The following is a 17492-nucleotide window of genomic DNA, read 5'->3' as shown; positions in this document are numbered from 1 at the left end:
AACCTCCTCCGAGCCTCCTCCCTGTCAGGCCTCAGATCAGTGCCAGCAGAAACATCAGGAACAGCTAATCAGAGTTGGAGGTTGGCCCGAGGAGCGACTCGAATTATTGGACTTTTAATAAAGCGGTTTAAAACCCTGATGGACTCTGGCAGGGAGACGGACGCTCCTCGATCATTTCTGCAGGAGAAAACTTAAAGCAGAGCCGAGAATGAACTGAAATCATCTCGGTGTACAAACTGAGCCTTTTCCGCGGAGGGACAGTCTAATGAAACGAATCAAACCTAATCAATCGAATGAAACACCAGAGATCCTGAATCGATGATCTTTGTGTGTCACAGCCTCAGTTTGTGTTTGTGGATGGCAGCGAATCAGAAACCCACACAGAGGCGTTATGAGGACAGTGTGGGGAGGGCTGCAGATGTTGAGTTTTGTGTTTGGACTCTGTTGAGTTATCTTCAGGTTGTTTCAGGACCTGTACGAGCACGTGGTGAAGAACAACCCAAACGTCAGATGTGAGCGTGTCCTGTAACGAATAGAAACACTGAAGATGTCGTGATGTAATATGCGTGCACGTGCAGATGAGCTGTGTGAGGCTCCGTGTCTCTGTTATCGTGTTTCCTGAGAGGTCGGGTTTTTTGGATGTTTGTTTCTTTATCAGAACAGTTTGTTTCCAAAATAAAAGTTCAGCATTAAAGCTGTGTTTGAGACCACTTCCTGCCGCCAGACTGCCATTTAACATGCCGATGAGTACAAAGGTGGAACCTGTGACATCAGCATCTGTGGGTGGGGCTACCACAAGACCGTCATCCGTGATTGACAGATGCAGCAAACAGATTCTGTCTCCGACTGAAACGAGCCACACGTCTGTCAGAAACGTGGAAGAAGAGTCGTTTAGCGGTCGCGTCCACACGCGTCTGATTCTGGAGGACGGGTGGATCCGTGCTGACGTGGCAAAAACCGGCAACATGGTAAACTGCAGCTGATGCGTCACAGCCGGCATCGCTGCGTTCTCCACAGAAATGGGATGAAACGCGACACAAGTCTGTGCTGCAGTGATGAAACATCCACTGTGGGGATAAATGCTGAGTGTGCTGCACACAAAACACTGCAGAGTAAACTCAGCATGATGCATTCAGGTCCTGTGTTTAGCAGAATCACAGGCTTGGATGGGGGACACACACAGCAGTGGTGTGAGCTGTCCACAAACTTCTGGCCCCGAGTATCCAGTGGAATAACTTGGATTATGGATTGTGCAGAACAGAACAACGTATAAATGATTCTTGGCTTGTTTTCAGCCGTGAAGCAGTTTGGACACGGACACACACAGGTCAGCGTTGGCGTGTGTGACGCCGATGGTTCCTGTCTCCTGCCGTGACCCATGAATGCAGTCGCATCCACCATCAGCTGTTCTCAGAGCCCCGCCTTCGATGATGATGGCGTCTGACAGGTTGGGACAGGAAGGGAAACGTTCAGCTCAGGACGGACGGCCTGCCTCACACAGAGACTCGGAAAAATGACAAAACATGACACAAAGCAACGCCTCCATCACTCACCAGCCACTTCATTAGGTACACCTGTTCTGCTGCTCCTTAGCACGCCAGCAGCTCGTTGGACATAATTGAAGAAGAGCTGCTGAAGTTCAAACGGAGCCTCAGGATGATGAAGAAAAGTGAATAAAGGGAGAAATGAGCCGCGGTTGGTCAGAGCAGAAAGGCCAGGCTGCTTCGAGCTGATGGTGAGGCAACGGGAACTCAAATAAGCACTCATTAAAACCAGCATCTGCAGAAAAGCGTCTGTGAACCTTGACGCAGATGGACAGAAGAGCACAGTCCTGTAGCAGGAACAGCAACCTGGACAGCAGAAGATGGAGAAACGTTTCCTGGTCTGTGAGTCAGTTTAAAGCGTGGCTCCATCCTGCCTGTATCAGTGCTCAGCCTGCTGCTGTGGTGAGGGCCACGGCCTGTCTGAGTGTTGCTGCTGACCACGCCCATCCCTTTCTGACCTCACTCAACCATCCTCTGATGTCATAGTTCACTCAGACGGCTCCACCGTCACAGATCTCAGTTTAACAGAGCAGCTTTGAGATGTGGAGGAACAGGAGGGTCTGACCAATGATGTCATGATGATGTCATGTCAACATCATTCAAAACCTCTGAGGGGTGTTTCCTGCAGCTTGCTAAACCTGATCCATGAGGAGCTAAAGCAGCTCTGAAGCACACCGTGTAGCAGCAAGGATCAACCGGTGAGGTGGAACGCAAGAGCAAACGAGCCGGGAAAAGCAGGAAACCTCGACAACGAGGAGAATAAAGGTCAACGAAGAAGACTGACGAGGTCAGGCGTGGAAACCGTCACAGCCTGACTGTTATTTATTTTTACGTCTTCAGAGATTGAATAGAATAGAATAGAATGACCCTTTATTGTCATTGTACATACTGATGATCTGGACAGTTCCGAGCACATGGACGTGAGGGACTAACATTAAAGTTTGTGTCCCGGCTGGTTTTCACCATCAGTACTAGTTAGTTAAACTAGTGCTGGGACATGGTGTAAAATCAGCCGTTGTATGTTGGTACTCTCTAGAGACTCTGTTGTTTCGGTGCTTTGAGTCTCCTTCTGGGAGGTCTGAACACCCGGAGCGCTGCGATTCCTTCGGCGCTCGTGTGGAAGCTCCTCCTCCGGCGACTTCCACTGGGACGTGACATCGTCGTCTTTACCGATCAAAAAATCCGAAGCTGAATCCGTTCCCGCAGAGACAAAAGTAGTGCAGTAAACTGTGGAGGATTACTGAAATGAGAGATAAGGTTAAAATGCAAAGTCACACGGGGACGTTTGAATCTACATGCTGCTGCAGTCTCAGAGTCGTTATTATGAAAATGTTTTCCGTCTCGTCGGCCGTTTCCGTTTCGCCGCGAGGCCACAGATCCTCCCTGCTGATGAACTCCGTGGAGCGGAGCGCGCCCGTCACAGAGGATTCAGAGTTTCACCACGACACCCGAGCGAGGATCGCTGCAACAGCAGAAATCCTCCCCTGCACTCACTGAGACGCTGATGCGTGCATCTACTGCTCATCTGCCCACATGTGCAGTCACAGAAGTCTGTTATCAGTGATCATCATTGAAGATGCTGCTTCACCTGTAATCACGTCTAAATTCAGCAGCTCAGCGTGGTTTTCATTAGTACTACTGATCACTGCTGAGAGCAAACATGCTAGCATCTTCATGTTTGGGTCATTTTTCAATAACACTTATATTTACAAAAGCTTATTTCCTGTTACCTCCTCATTCCACTGTATTTGCAGCTAAAGTCAATTATTTAAGTAAAATACACTTGAATTTGAATTACAGAGAAATCATAAATATCACCAAAATATTCAGTCTGATTGTTTCAGTAATAATGAATCACATGCTGTGCTGGAATAAACTCCTGAATATAAAAAACTATCATGACACATGAAGCAGTATTTCAGTAATAAGCATTTGTAATAATAACTTTTGTTATTATTCCCACAGGAAACACTAAAGTCAAATAAATGATACGATAATCACTACATTAGGAAACAAAATATTATCAAATATAAGTCATATTTAGATCATATTTGTAGATGTAGATCTAATTGTAGAGACTCCAGTATAATACAGATATAAATATATATAGCTGACATGAAGGTGCCCCTAAAACACGTGTGCAGAGTTTTCAGCACACGTGGTCTGAAATGACAGCAGCGATGATGGAGCGCATGAATGAAGGTTAGCCTCCTCTAAGTGCAGGACGATACGAATGAGCGGATCAGTGCGAGCGTACAGCGGCTTAATAATGAAACACAATCAGTGTTTTTAGTCTCGCTGTAATTACAGTCGTGCTCGGATCGCTCTGCGTGGAATTAATGCTTCGCAGCTTCATGCGTGCTCATTATCGTCCCTCGTCTGCTCTGCAGGGACATTTTTCCCGTCCTCAGAGATCTCACGCTGTCTGTTAGAAGTCATCTGAAAGTCGAGGCTCGCGGGCTGAAGTTTGGACAGGAGGAGACTTATCGGTGGGTCAGCTGATCACAGAGCGTCTTTGTTTCTGCTGCTGTAGACTCAAAGAAAGAAAGGAGCTGTTCTTCCTGGATGACAGAGGCTGTAAAAGCTGAGATCAGCTGACCTGAAAGGTTAAAGTTCCTGTCCTTTCTGTTCCCTCTACGTCTTGGGTCAAACATCTCCAGCTGGTTTGGTTTTCTGCACCTCGTGAGTCTGCTGGACGCTTCACGGCAGGCTGAAGGTCCTGCTGCTTCTCTCTGCAGGAGCGCTGTGCTGCTCGTATGACAGAAAACTGCAGGCACTAGATAGAGCGACATCATCTACTGGTGTCTGTTCTCCAGTTTCACGTGTGGGTTTCTTTTAAAGCCAGACGTTATCCCCACTGCAGCCACAGACTGTATGACACACCACAGATACCCGCTAATTAGTGCTCAATAACGTCCTTCCCTGAAACCTGCAGTTCCTCGGGCATCCAGCAGAGGCAGCAGTGAGTCAGCCCCATAGACTCCCGTGTTAAACCTGTATCGCAAAAATAAACACATTTACCACCTGATACACAAACTATTCTAGTGTTTATAGATAATTTAAAGCTTGCATCATTGGGGGCGTGGCCTCTTTGACCGACAGGTTAATGATGGTGGCACAGGCGGCTGTAGCTGCTAGCTTCACCTGAACTGGACCTCCGGACCGTGTTTGTTCTGTTGGAGCATTTTTAATGACATCATCTGTATTAATTAGAATAATTTATCTGGTCTCTGTGTCTGTGTGACGCTTCCACACAGCAAGCAAGCTAACGTTAGCTGATAACTTCACGCTCTCGTCCAAAGGGTGAAAACACCAAAACCAACGAGTGATGTCGCTGTGGTTCATTTTTTATATACAGTCTATGTAGATTAGCTAATGGAAGCCTGCCTCTAGTGTGGTGGTAACTAGAGGAACTGCAGGTTTCAAAGTGAACAGCAGGTGTTTAAATGAATCTGCAAAACTCGCTTCATTCACAGCGTGAACAAACGATAACGACCAAAACAATCTGTGTGGACATAAAGAAGGAAAAATGCAGTGGAGCAAGTGCACAATATAAGAGAGCGTTGCACGTGCTCACTGGCAGCCTTCCACTGCTGCATAATCCCAACACAAAACACACATAAACAAACACACAAATGATGGCGAAATGTTCCATCTGAGCACGCCGTCCACGTCTTATAACAGGATCAGACGAAGTCAGACTGTGAGGAAGAGCAGTGCAGAAAATCCACATCGCAGGCTTCATGTGGCTCGAATCTTCCAGAGAGGAGACGATGATGAGACCACAGCTTTCCTCATTCCGACACATGATTTACCCTGCGGCTAATACACTAATGCGAAAACACCAGTAATACAGTGGACATTTATTCTTCATGCTGCAGATTATCTGAAAGTGGAATCTGATGGTTTGCTTTGGTAAGATGATTAGAGGAAGCTTCCACAGTCCTGTCTGTCATCAAGATCAATAATTACGTTACAGCTGATTTTTTAATGCAACAAAAAAAAAATCTTAGTTTGTTCTAAAAACATAAAACACAAATAAATCTATCAAACAGAACCTGAGTCTGCAGAGAAACATCAATAAAATAGCCTAAACGTCTCCCTGGAAGCACATCTGTCTTCACACTGACCGAACTGGAACAGGTTTCAGTGTTTGAACAATGAGACAGAAAAATTCCAAAGAAATATAAAAGTGGAAACTTGAAAATGAGCTGAAAATCAACAACAATCAGAACCGACTTTGTATTTCTGCAGCTGTGTTTCACCACCAGACACGACCCATCTCTCAGATTTTAATCGACAAATATTGGAACAACTGATCAATATGTTTCTGGAAAAAATAATCATTAGCTGCATCGGTGACTTTCACGTAACGAGGTTAAACAGAGCGAGGAAAAAGGCACATGCTTTTAATTTGAAAAAAAGAGATCAGATGGTTCACAGCGCTAGGGCCTCACGCTGGATATTTCTGAGCGCACAAACACACACGCACACACACACACGCACGCACGCACGCACACACGCACGCACACGCACGCACGCACGCACGCACATACACACACACACACACAAATGATGAATAAAAAAACATGAAGTGTGACAGTAATCATTACATTCATCATTAGAACCACAAAGATGCTTGAAAGAGACCCAAAACCACAAGAACACCCAGAACTAAAACAAGCATCTTCATCGTGTCTAAAATCACGACAACAAAAACAACAACAACAAAAACAGCACAGAGAAATGAAATGACTTTAAATAACACAGCTGTGCCCTTTAGTATCTGAGTCTATGGCAGCCTGCACATCAGTCCAGAACGGGTTTACGTCCGTGAGAGTCCTCACTAAGATGCTAAACAAACCTGAGTGTGTGTGTGTGTGTGTGTGTGTGAGTGTGTGTGTGTGAGTGTGTGTGTGTGTGTGTGTGTGAGTGTGAGTGTGTGTGTGTGAGTCCTCTTTTTATCAGTCAACCTTGAAAACTTCCCACGCAACAGCTGACTGAACTGCTGTATCACATGAAAGCTTTCAGCACTCAGTGTGTGTGTGTTTGTGTGTGTGTGTGTGTGTTCAGGGTCTCTTACACAACAGTCGTTGTCATGCTGACACAGAAATAATGTTATGAAGCTCTGAGGGGCTCAAACAGGAGGCGAACGTGTCTGTGCTGATTTTAAATAAATTATTATCATAATCATAGACGTACTTCAGATACCTGACCTACTCTCCTCTCCTAGAGCAGCTTTGCATGACTCACAGTTCAGAATAATCCTTCTTTGTCTGATCCTGGGCCTCGGTGCAGAACCTCATTTCACCCTGTCTGAAACAAGCTGTTGTAGCTCCTCCCCCTTTGAGATAACTTCTGATTGGCTGACCCTCATTAACAAAATATTCAAACAGCCGTTCGTGCTGGAAAACCCTCCAATGTGTCTGAATCCAAACAGTCCTGTGAACAAGGGCGGAGCTAAACTTCCTCCACAGCGATATGACTGAAGTTTGAAGACTCACTGACGTTATCTCTGCTGCTGAGGGTGGAGCAACCAGTCACGAGGGTTAGGGGGCAGTTACTGTTTCACACAGGTAGGTTTGGATGGTGAATTAGGCGTTTATCCAGGTTATGTGTTTATCTGAAACATTTGCTAAACAATAAGAATTCAGGAAGAGAACAAATACTGAAAATCAGACAAACTTCAACCATCAGAATATTTATTAAAAGAAAGCCAGAGGTGTGTTTTGGTATGAGAAGCATCGAACATTTCAATTAGTAGAGATGTTGCTTTTTTTTTTCTCACAGCAAATAGACTCTGAAGATAACGGTTCATCGGACGTCTCCTGTTTCCTTGGAGATGGTAGAGGAATTAAACTGTGCACTAGAGATGTCTCAAGACCGGTCTCGGTCTCGACGGACTTTGGTCTTGTCTCGGTCTCACTGTCTCAGATCGACATAGAGGTCGGGAGATTTAGAGTCAACAGTATCCATGACACACAACGTAACGTTCGATAATGTGTCGTGCGCAGAAGCATCAGCTCTGAGAGCCGTGCTTACAGAGTGCTTTGCAGTGAATCAGAAGAGTCGACTCCCACTGAGCGAGAGCCGCTCGGCTCTCACACAGTGGCTCAGCTATGCTCCAATCCCTCCACATTGTGGCCAATGACATGCGAGGATATAGGATAATATCATTATGTGAAAAACAGAGAGCATGAGAGCGTACGTCTGTCCTCTCAGTAAGTGAGTGAGACAGTAGACAGCGGTGAGGAGGGCTGTGCGAGTGCATCGCAAATACACATAAATATGCTCGACACCCGTAAACCTGCAGTTTAAAGACTTTCTTGTCTCGGTCTTGTCTCGACTTTGTCTTGGTCTTGATTCGGCCTGTCTTGGTGCTGTCTTGGTCTTGGTTTAGGCGGTCTTGACTATAAGTCTACTGTGCACACAAAGGATGAAAATATATGACGACAGTGCAGACAGACGTCACACAGAGGCACAGATCCGATGGCAGGCTTCAGCTCCACATGACTTCAGCTTCTGATGGAGCTTTGCAAAACGAACCCTCTGGGCCACAAAAACTCTTCATTTGCTTTGTCTACCTGCCAAACAACATCTAACGTCTGCAGCCACGTTAGTGCTGCTACACCAGCCACAAAGCACACAAGCATCCAGCTTCAGATCCTCTCCGTCCAGCCGCGGAGCTCTCAGAAATCTAAGAAATGAGCTGAGACCTTTTCCTTCAGCTTCAGAGCAGAGCCCAGAAGGAGGATGGTAGTGTTTAATGTCTGGAGAATCGCTTCAAAGGTCCAAGATCAACTGTCTGATCTCGGCTCTGCTGCTGCTTATGCTAATCCGGTTCATTTGGTCCTTCAAAGCTACAAAATCAGACAGAAGAGCCGAAGTCAGGAGGATAAAGAGGCTCGGTGGTCGGTGACGCAGTGTATACTGGTATCTTTATAGGTGCCTTTCAGTTATGGAGCAGCGGCTCCACTCTGAGACCCTCCGCTTTTGCAGAAGCATGGTAACTGCAGCCAGAAAGTGAAACCAACTAGGCTGTTTGATCGAAACTTAAAGTGTGGTGTGACGTCGAGAAGTACATAAATAACCTGGCTTCCTTTTATTTGCTTGAGACCTTGTGTGTTCATGTGTTCAGGTCTCCATATTCCGGGACATGTAAAATTAAAGATCATTTTTTAAGTAAAAGACCACTTTGAGCCGTGTCTTTTTTGGCCGTAAAGAATATAAAAGAACGGGATTTAATACTCCACAGGTAAGGAACCACTTCCTCACCTGGATTTTGATTATGACACCAAGATCCTCTGGCATGTGAGACGTAAGACTTTCAGCCAGAAGAGAAGAGCTTTAAAACTGAGCTTTGAGCATATCTCATGACCTCTGTGGTTTCAAAGGAAACCGTCTCAACTAGCCGCATCCTTAAATGTACTCGTGATTTTATACAAATGTCTGATTTTCACTTTAATCGTTTGCTTCTCAGAGCTCAGAAATGTGATGCTCTGTGGGAGACGACGTTCAAACCATGGACATTAAAGAGTCTGATTTCATTGATAATTAATGAGTCAGTGACACCAGCAAATATTTACATGAAGTTTAAAACAAAGTGAAAGTCGGGGCTGCGTGGAAGGAGAATGATCCTCGAAAACATTTCCAGACTCCTCTCCTAAAATCGATGACTCACTCGGTGGAACTTGGGCTGGTTTGTGGGTAATCGAGGAAAATAGGACACTGACGTGTTTTGAGGGTCAGCACCTCGCACCTCAGGAGGTTAATCCCCGGGAGGATCAGCAGATAACCCTGTGATGGTGAACGGCAGATTAGACGCACACTATGTTGCATTTTCAGCTCTTTGTGGATTGATTTCCACGGAAAGGATTTACCTCGAAGAAATAAAAAAATTGACGTTAACCTTGTTTACTCATCAATCACCATCAGCTTAGAAATGCACCAATCACCGAGCTCAGCAGACTCGGACCAAGCCGGCACAGATTCAGCTCTGCTTATTTCTGATCAGCTGCACCGGCAGCAGCAGCAGTAGCACCGACCTTTGACCTTTGCTTGGTTGCTCTAAGCCGTGCTCTGACTCACACGTGGCCCGAAGCGCCCCCTTAAATATCACCAAAGGTTATCAGCCAGCAATGTGTCTGCACGCTGGTCCCAAATGAAAACACAAGACAGAGGAGCAGCTTGAGGCGCTGGCGTGTGCCTCCCGCCGTAACGCCTGCAGGGCTCCGCCCCCAATCAGAGCCTTCAGGTGAAGTCTGGGGTCCAGCATCTGTCTGCAGCTGTGACTGAAAACAAGGCTGACTCTCGTCCAGATGTTTTTACCTCATAATAAAACGACATCGTGGCAACAAAACGCTGAACTTACAGCACTGTGTGGCCATTTTCTATCTACAGTCTGTGTTTATAACAACATTGTTTCTGGGAGATGCTGCTGTGTGATAAAACCGTTAAAGATCACATGTAAATGTCATCAAAATGCCAAATTGCAAACAAGAGCAGTGTGAACGTGTCACATTAACCTACATTTGTGTGCCTGCTGGTCACGGGAAGTGCTCCCAGCCTCCTGCGCGCGTCAGCTGACCTCCTGCAGCGCCGTCGTTTATAAATGCGGGGCTCTCACAGAACCGTTTACTGGACTGAGGTTTCCTGCAGTGATACAGACTTCCTCGAACATCACGCCCAGACTCAACCAATGACAGCCAGAGCAGGAAGGACAAAATGTTCTGACTTTAAAAACAAGTGTCGTCTAAATGCCGCCATCCCAAGTCACTGAACACAGACTGTTAGCAGGCGAGGCACAGATTCGATCTACACGAGCGTGCCCCAGCACGCCCCCCAGCGCTCCCCCGACGGCTCATACTGGCCCAAAGCAACCATGTAAACTTTATGGAGGGCCAAAAAGGGTAAACTAACTAAAGGCTTCACAGCTGCAGGAGTGTTAACTCTCCTCTGAAGGCTTCGGGTTGGAATCTGCCCCTGACGGTCGGCGTCCTGCCACCAGAGGTTGGAGACTGTAAACCACAGCAGCACAACTCCAAGCACCTCTTGCAAAGGACACAATACCAAAGTACCCCTGCACGGTACAGTGAGGTGCTGTACTGAGTGTGTAGTGTAGTGTGGACCGTGACACAGTCCACTATGATCACACTTTCACTTTTAGGACTGTTGCTTTTGTCTGAGCAGTTCCTGGATCACCTGACTGACCTGCAGCATTATCCAAAGCTTCATCCTGGATCAGCGTCTCAGTTTCAAGCATCACCTGACAACGATATGCCAGCTAGAAAAGATCAAAGCAAAAACCTCATAAAATAACTGCATGTGTCATCCACGCCTCTCATTCTCTGCAGTAACTGCAGCTCGCTGTATACATGTGGAAACGACCGCCTATCAGCAGACCTTTTTCTTACATCTTTCCAGCCCTGAAAGGTTCGTGTGGAGATCTGCTGGCTCATGAAGGACTTGACCATTTTTTCTTGGCTTTTTTCTTTGGCTTTGGAGCTGAGGTGTTCAGATGTTCAGTGAGCAAGATGGAGATGAGTCCATCAGACTGACAAATCAGAGTCACAAAGGCTGAGAAGGTCTGAGCATGTGCAAAGGAGGGAGGGTGGAGGGTGAAGATGGAGCTGCAGGCAGGAGGAGAAGAGGAAGAGCTCAGAGGTGGTTCATGGGTACAGTGAAGGAGAGGTGACAGAGGAGCATGCTGGGATAGGAGGAGGTGGAGGCAGGTGATCTGCTGTGGAGAGCTCTCAGGTTCAGGTGATTCATGTCCAGCCAGGAAGAAAACCTGGAGCAGAGGGGGGAAGGAAAAGGACGAGAGAAGGCCAGAGTCAGCTGCTGGAAACCCACCACTATGATTAGGTCCCATGACACTGACTATGCACTGAAGCAGAGAAAAACCGCCTCCACCTCCCGTCACCCAGCTGGTCTGAAGCAACTGAACCGCTGCGAGGGAAGACAGCATGTGAACCACAACCTGCAGTAAACACCAACCTGCCAGCAGAACATCAGAAAGAAGAACGCTGACTCCGCCACTGACAACAGCAGCTCTGGGAGCGCCACACCTCACATCAGCCTGAAATCAGTGTGTGGACACACAGCAGCCTCACACGCTGTTCTCAGCACGCCACCAATCACCTGAGCCACCGTGTTCCGCAGCCTCAGTGTGTGTGTGTGTGTCAGCATGTGTTTAACTTCAGTTTAACTAGAAAGCATGCTGGGCTCACAGCTGTACAGATGTGCTTTGCTAAGCGCTGTTGGGTTCATACAGACACACAGAGCCTGCAGTAAACCTGGATGCACTCAGACCGCCGCTCTCTGATTTCTGCTGCTGTCACTCTGAATTAACGTCACTTTTCCCGATCAATAATTTAATTAATACTTTAATGAGCTCATGATATGAGGCTGATCAGTTAGTTGTCAGATTAATGATCAGCTGCACTTTAAAGCCCCGAGGACACCGACGAAGCGAACCTCAAACTATGAATGTGAGATTTGAGTTTTCAGCACTAGATTTAAACCGCAGGTACCGGTACCGACTCTGTCTGACTCACTGCTCGGTTTGTCACACTTCACAGAATTTTCTTTGTGTTTAAACAAAGCTCTCCGCTCTCCCGCGCCGCAAGCGCCGTGCGTAAAACCACCGAAGAACCGCCGAGTGGATCAAAACGCGCTCTGGCAGGTGGAAGCTGCTCAGGTGTGTTTGGATCCTGCGATCAGAGGAATCAAAGAAATCAGAGGATTTAGAGGGAGACTTACGGTCGTAGCGGCCGCAGCCGGCAGTTGGAGCTCCTTGAGCTGGAGCGCGTCAACGGCCGAGTCGTTGGAGCTCCACGCGGAGGATCCTGACAGCTTCAGGGTGTCCGGGTGGCGCGCGGCCGTACAGTTCGCCTCACGGTCGCTGCAGGAGATGATGCTCTGCCGCGCCGAGCGCATGCTCTGAACTGCTCTCTGCTCCGCTCGCGGACTCCAAGCACAAGGGGAGAGAGGGGAGGGGGGGGGGGTTAGTTCATGGAGGTCTGACTGCAGGTGTGACAGGTGGGAGAGAGAGGAGCCACAAACAGCAACACGTGATCAGCATTATACGGTTTCGTTTTATTCTCTCTGTGAGAAAAAAGCCGCAGTTCCTCTAACATCCGCCAGAGGCAGCAGTGAGTCTGGGCTCAGAGATCACGCCTACTTCCTAACACCTGGATTCCATCACTCACCTGTTTACACTAGCTGTGCCGCCAAAACGTCGGCTGCATCCTTCGGAGGACGCATTTGTAGGCCAATTACGTCACAGCCAGGCGACGAAGGCTGTCCCAATTTGTCGACTCCTTCAAATGCATCCTTCATTTCCCCGGATTTGAAGGATGGGTCGGTGTGTCCTTCGTGGCCCACCATGTCCCAGAATTCATAGCGCGGCCGAGCCGGTTTCAGCTTCCAACAATGGCGGCCGCTGCTTAGTTTTAATATTACTCTTATTATTCTTTCTAGGTCACAAAATAAACTTTTAACATATTTCCAGGCGAGAATGTAGCTGTGTAAATTACAAATATCTGCTTGGTTTATCAAGACATCACATATTTGCAAAAGTGCTTCGACGTTTTCGGTGACGTCTGTTACCCACCAGCTCGATAGCTGACCCGGGGGTTCAATGGTCACTAGAGCCCGTGAGAGCAGCGGACTCCCGGCTTCATCGTTTTCAGACCCCCGCTGTCTGTCGCTACTCGGCTTAAACATGATATATAAGTCACTCGGATAACTTAAAAATGTTGTTGTTTGGCTTTTTTCAGTGTTTTATTTGTTCCGGAGTAAATCGGTTTGGCTGAGATCAAAATTATTAGATTATTAGATTAAATAAAACTTTATTAATCCATCGGGTGGGTTCCTCCGGGATTTTCACACAGCTGAATAAACGTCAAACAGAAAACTGATTAAACAGAAGTGTGAGACGGTCAAGAGTTTACTCCAGTGTCCTGTTATATTTTAGATAGCAAGGAGCAGACGGCCGAGTTTATTAAACTCCACCGAGACAGCGCTGACGCAGATCTGAAGGCCAGACCGTCACATTTCACAACCTCACACTTCCGGCCTTCTCGGTCTTCGAAGAAACCCGGCCCACGTAGACCGCAAAGGCCGGGTCCTCCAAAGGGACACAGCTACTGTGTTCATATTTTAAATATTAGGGGCGTGGCCTCTCTCTGCTAGCTCGAGCTGTTTAAGGACAGCATGGCTGCTCTGTTTTTAGGGTTCAGTGTGCAGACCTGAGGAGCCGGGATCAAACCACGGACCAGCTGCTGTCGCTGCTCAGCCACAAGTTTCCAAGTCTGATCTTCAGTTTTCATCAGAATGAGGTTTGTGATGATGTCGGTGGACTTTTGATCCGTTCGTCAGTTATATCAGAATAAAATGAAGCGTTAACAACTGACAGAAAACAGACAGTCTGGTTCTGCGCCCGCGGACAGGACGCCATGCAGGACGATGCTGCTGCACACCAACAAAGACATCTGGACCTTCGTTACTTATATTCGGTCACTGTGGGAAACACAGAGGTCCAAAGATAATGTGCAGTCTGTAGGTCTGTAAAACCCCAGCCTTCGCTCCTGTGTTACTGGTGTCACTGGTGTCACTGGTGTCAGTATATCCAGTGTATGTGAAACACGGCGTCACACTCTGGGCTGTCAGCTTTAATGTCCACGTTGTTCAACACTGACACCAACACATCACAGTGAGCATGTCTGACGATGGGAAGCTTGGCAGTCGTATAGCAACAGTAACCAAGGTGATAAGGACGCGTGGAGAAAAACATTTGAAATGAAATGTAATGCATATTCAAAGAAACGGTCTGAGAGGTGAAAGGCTTTCTTCCTCTGGAGCAGCACATTAGTGTTAATCAGAGGCTGGACTCTAACCTCAGACCGTGAAGAGAAGAATGAAAAGAAACTGTGTGGGAGGCGAAAGTCAACCTGAGAGCGTCTGACCTCACACAGACCACCAAAGCAGCTCCAACACAGCTTACTGGAAACATTTAAAGGTTTTATCTTCCTCCAAACTCATCACACCTTTAAAGGCTCTGCAGACTTTCACATTACTCGTTTTTCGTGCACAGACACTTCGAAGCTAAATGTCAGCAAAACCTGAACAATTCATTATATTTGAATTATTTTTACAAAGCACCTAAAACTCAGTTTCCAGCTGTTTTCAACTGTTCATTCAAATGTTGCATTTGAGTGAGTTAAACCTATAAAAACATCCTTCCTGTAATTATTCAGTGTTTTATGGACGTTTGTCAAATGCATCTCTCATCAAGTCATCCTGAGCCACAAACATCCTGTCACAACGTAGAAGCTACGGTCAGTTTCTGGTTAAGTGGCTTTTACAATCCTTTATTCTAAAAGTGTCACTGACATTAACAACGTCTGCTTTGAGACTGAGCTGGCCAATAATGTATCAGAACAGTATATATGGCAACAAATGTAAGATAATGGTTCTATAGATGGTTTTATAATGTAGGTGCGATAACACAAGATACTCACAGGAAGGTAATGTCTTTGATTTCTCTATAACCTGTTTGTAAATCACTACAGTCTTTCAATACAAACAAAGATAAAACAGCTAAAACAATTAGAAACATCAGAAATGACCTTTTGCAACATGGAAACAAATCTGTCCTCGTTCCCGTGTTCAGTGTTAACCTCACAGCAGGATCAGGTGGACGAGAACGTCAGCTGGACGAACTTAACAGTGATCATTGAATCACTTCAGTTTTCTCTGCTTTTGTTTCTGACAGTGTCAAACAAAGATGCACAAAGCCAGCACACAAGTGCCAAACAAGCAGAAAAATGTCCATGTGCGCTGTGAACATGCAGAACACCTGAGACTGACCTCTCTGTACCTGGAAGCACGAAGAAGCTGGACGAGCTGAGCTCTAAGCTTCGAACGCCCAGAGCCGAGAGGAGATCTTCTGCTTCAGCGTCCACGCACTTCCACGTTTCTCCAGGCAGCTGCCAACACAGAAAGCTCCACAGACGTTCACATCGTGTCAGGGAGACGCTCAGAACCAGCTGACGATCTGCAGACGAGGCTGATCGCAGGTACTCGTACTTATAACGAGGGAGGAATGCCTCCCCCGCGGGGGGAAATGTGGGTCTTCAGGTCAGCGCTCTGATGAAAAGTCATTACGCTGATTATCTGCTGGCCTGCTGCAGCTTAGCGAGGACTGGAGACACAATGAGAGGACAGCAGAGGTCAGGCTGGTTTCATCAGAGTGGAGAGATTTCCTGTCACCGTCAGATTTTACTCTTATTTTCTTCTGTCTTTCTGTTTACTCATTTGTGTTTTATCCACTTCCTGTCAAACTTCCTTTTCCATTTGTCTGGTCATGGTTTTACTTCCTGCTTCTGAGCGTCTCCTTTTCTGTGGATGTCCTCGTCAGGTTCACCTGTGTCTGAGCCCAGGCTGCAGCTTGTTCTTCCTTCTTGTTGTATTTTTGTCTGAATATTACTCTGTCTCCGTTCTCTGGAAGCGGACGGCGCTTAAATCCATCCAAAGGAACGGTTCAGGTGTCTTTTTTCAATCTAAAGATGAAAGTGGAGTGTCTGTGGATAACAGCTGGTTTGGTCCATTTTCACATAGTAATGGAAGCATAAAGACTCAGGCTCGGTCGTGCAGGAACGATCAGTTGCTGCTTCCTGCTCAGTATTGGAGGTGAAGCTTCCCCCTGTCCTGTTTCCGGTGTCCTCCGCCTGCAGGGTTAAATAAGACGGCGTGTCTTATTTAACCCTGCAGGACATGAACCTTCTCCAGCTCTCCTCACATTATTGTTTTTTCCTGTATGTAGATGAAACTGAACGTAATTACAGCTCTCAGTATTTAGTATTTATTTATTTATTGTCATTGTCAAGAACAATGAAATTGCGTTTGGGGCTTCCATACAACCCAAAAAAAAGAAGAAAATAATAAATACCCCTTAAAACCCAAGTGTACATATTTAACCCAGTGTGACTCCAATGCAATAAGACAATCCTTAGCAATAATGTTCGTAGAAATTCAGACAAAGACCTGAGAAACATGACAAAATACAACAATGCAACCCATTCAATATTATTGTACTGTGAGATATGATATCAGATATGATAGTTATCTATTTAAGAAAGAGGGGGGGGGGGGGCAGGAGGGGGAAGAGAATAAAGATATGATGCACCAATGCAGACCAGTTCATTGCTATTAAGAAGTTGGATATGGTTATTGTCCGTGAGAGGGGGGCAGAGAGTTCAGGAGCCTCACAGCCTGTGGATACAGGCTGTTGGCCAGTCTGGATGTTCTGGCCTGTATAGACCTGTACCTTCTCCCTGAGGGCAGCAGATGGAAAAGGTGGCGCGCAGGGTGATGTTGGTCCCGCAGTTGTGTTATAAAGTGTTAGCAAGTTTTCACAAGACATCCAACGCGTGGCAGAATAAACGGTTGTTCTCAGTCAGCTGTTTCTAAAATTTGGAGCACGTGCAAACAGAGTCAGGAGGAGTGTTAGTGAGAAATCAGCTGATCACTTCCTGTGTCACTTCCTGCTCCGTGCGCTCTGTGAAACAACTAAAACACTGTCATGGTCCCCGTCCTCTCCGGCTGGCTTGTGATGGCTAAAGGTTTTCTTTATGTTTCTCTCTCCTCCTTTCTCCTCTCTCCCTGGGCGGAGCTGGTTATCGTCTCTGGAACGCTGACCCTCCCGTGTTCGTGCTCTCAGCTGTCTTCGCCTGTTAGACTAACCTGTGTTCTGTGCATAGAGTTTCCCGGACCTGTTGACGGACCCTTCCCTGTGATTCCTGTGTGTGGCTGCGTGAATGGAGATCAGGACGAGAGTGGCTAAAGAGGAGAGTGTGTGGATTACCTCTTCCCCCCGGACCCCTTCTCTCTGTACACATATACTGCACTGTGGTTCACCCTTTTGTAAATAAACTGTAACCTTTG

The 17492-nt window shown here is 46.8% G+C and overlaps 1 protein-coding gene and 1 long non-coding RNA gene across 3 annotated transcripts in view; one reads left to right on the top strand and one right to left on the bottom strand.

Annotated features, from left to right (window-relative positions):
* Window positions 1-15514, bottom strand: part of opn4a (opsin 4a (melanopsin)) — a 26169-nt gene extending 10655 nt beyond the window's left edge. Inside the window, exons 1-2 of one of the 2 annotated variants that reach the window (XM_004575782.6) lie at window positions 15427-15514; window positions 12306-12513 (exon numbers count right to left, since the gene is read on the bottom strand). In XM_004575782.6, the coding sequence (XP_004575839.2) occupies window positions 12306-12482 (177 nt within the window). In that variant the 5' untranslated portion in view covers window positions 12483-12513; window positions 15427-15514. Of the gene's footprint in view, window positions 1-12305; window positions 12514-15416 lie in introns of both variants that reach the window. The other variant, XM_004575781.6, reaches the window with a different exon arrangement.
* LOC143421743 (uncharacterized) lies at window positions 14399-17492 on the top strand. Its single transcript, XR_013101301.1, has 3 exons — window positions 14399-14565; window positions 15322-15778; window positions 17309-17492. It is a non-coding gene; the product is annotated as an uncharacterized LOC143421743 (long non-coding RNA).

Source organism: Maylandia zebra, linkage group LG13 (assembly GCF_041146795.1).
Source record: "Maylandia zebra isolate NMK-2024a linkage group LG13, Mzebra_GT3a, whole genome shotgun sequence".
Lineage (NCBI taxonomy): Eukaryota > Metazoa > Chordata > Actinopteri > Cichliformes > Cichlidae > Maylandia > Maylandia zebra.
The sequence above is the reverse complement of the archived record's forward strand: the minus strand, read 5'-3'. Positions and strand labels throughout refer to the sequence as shown.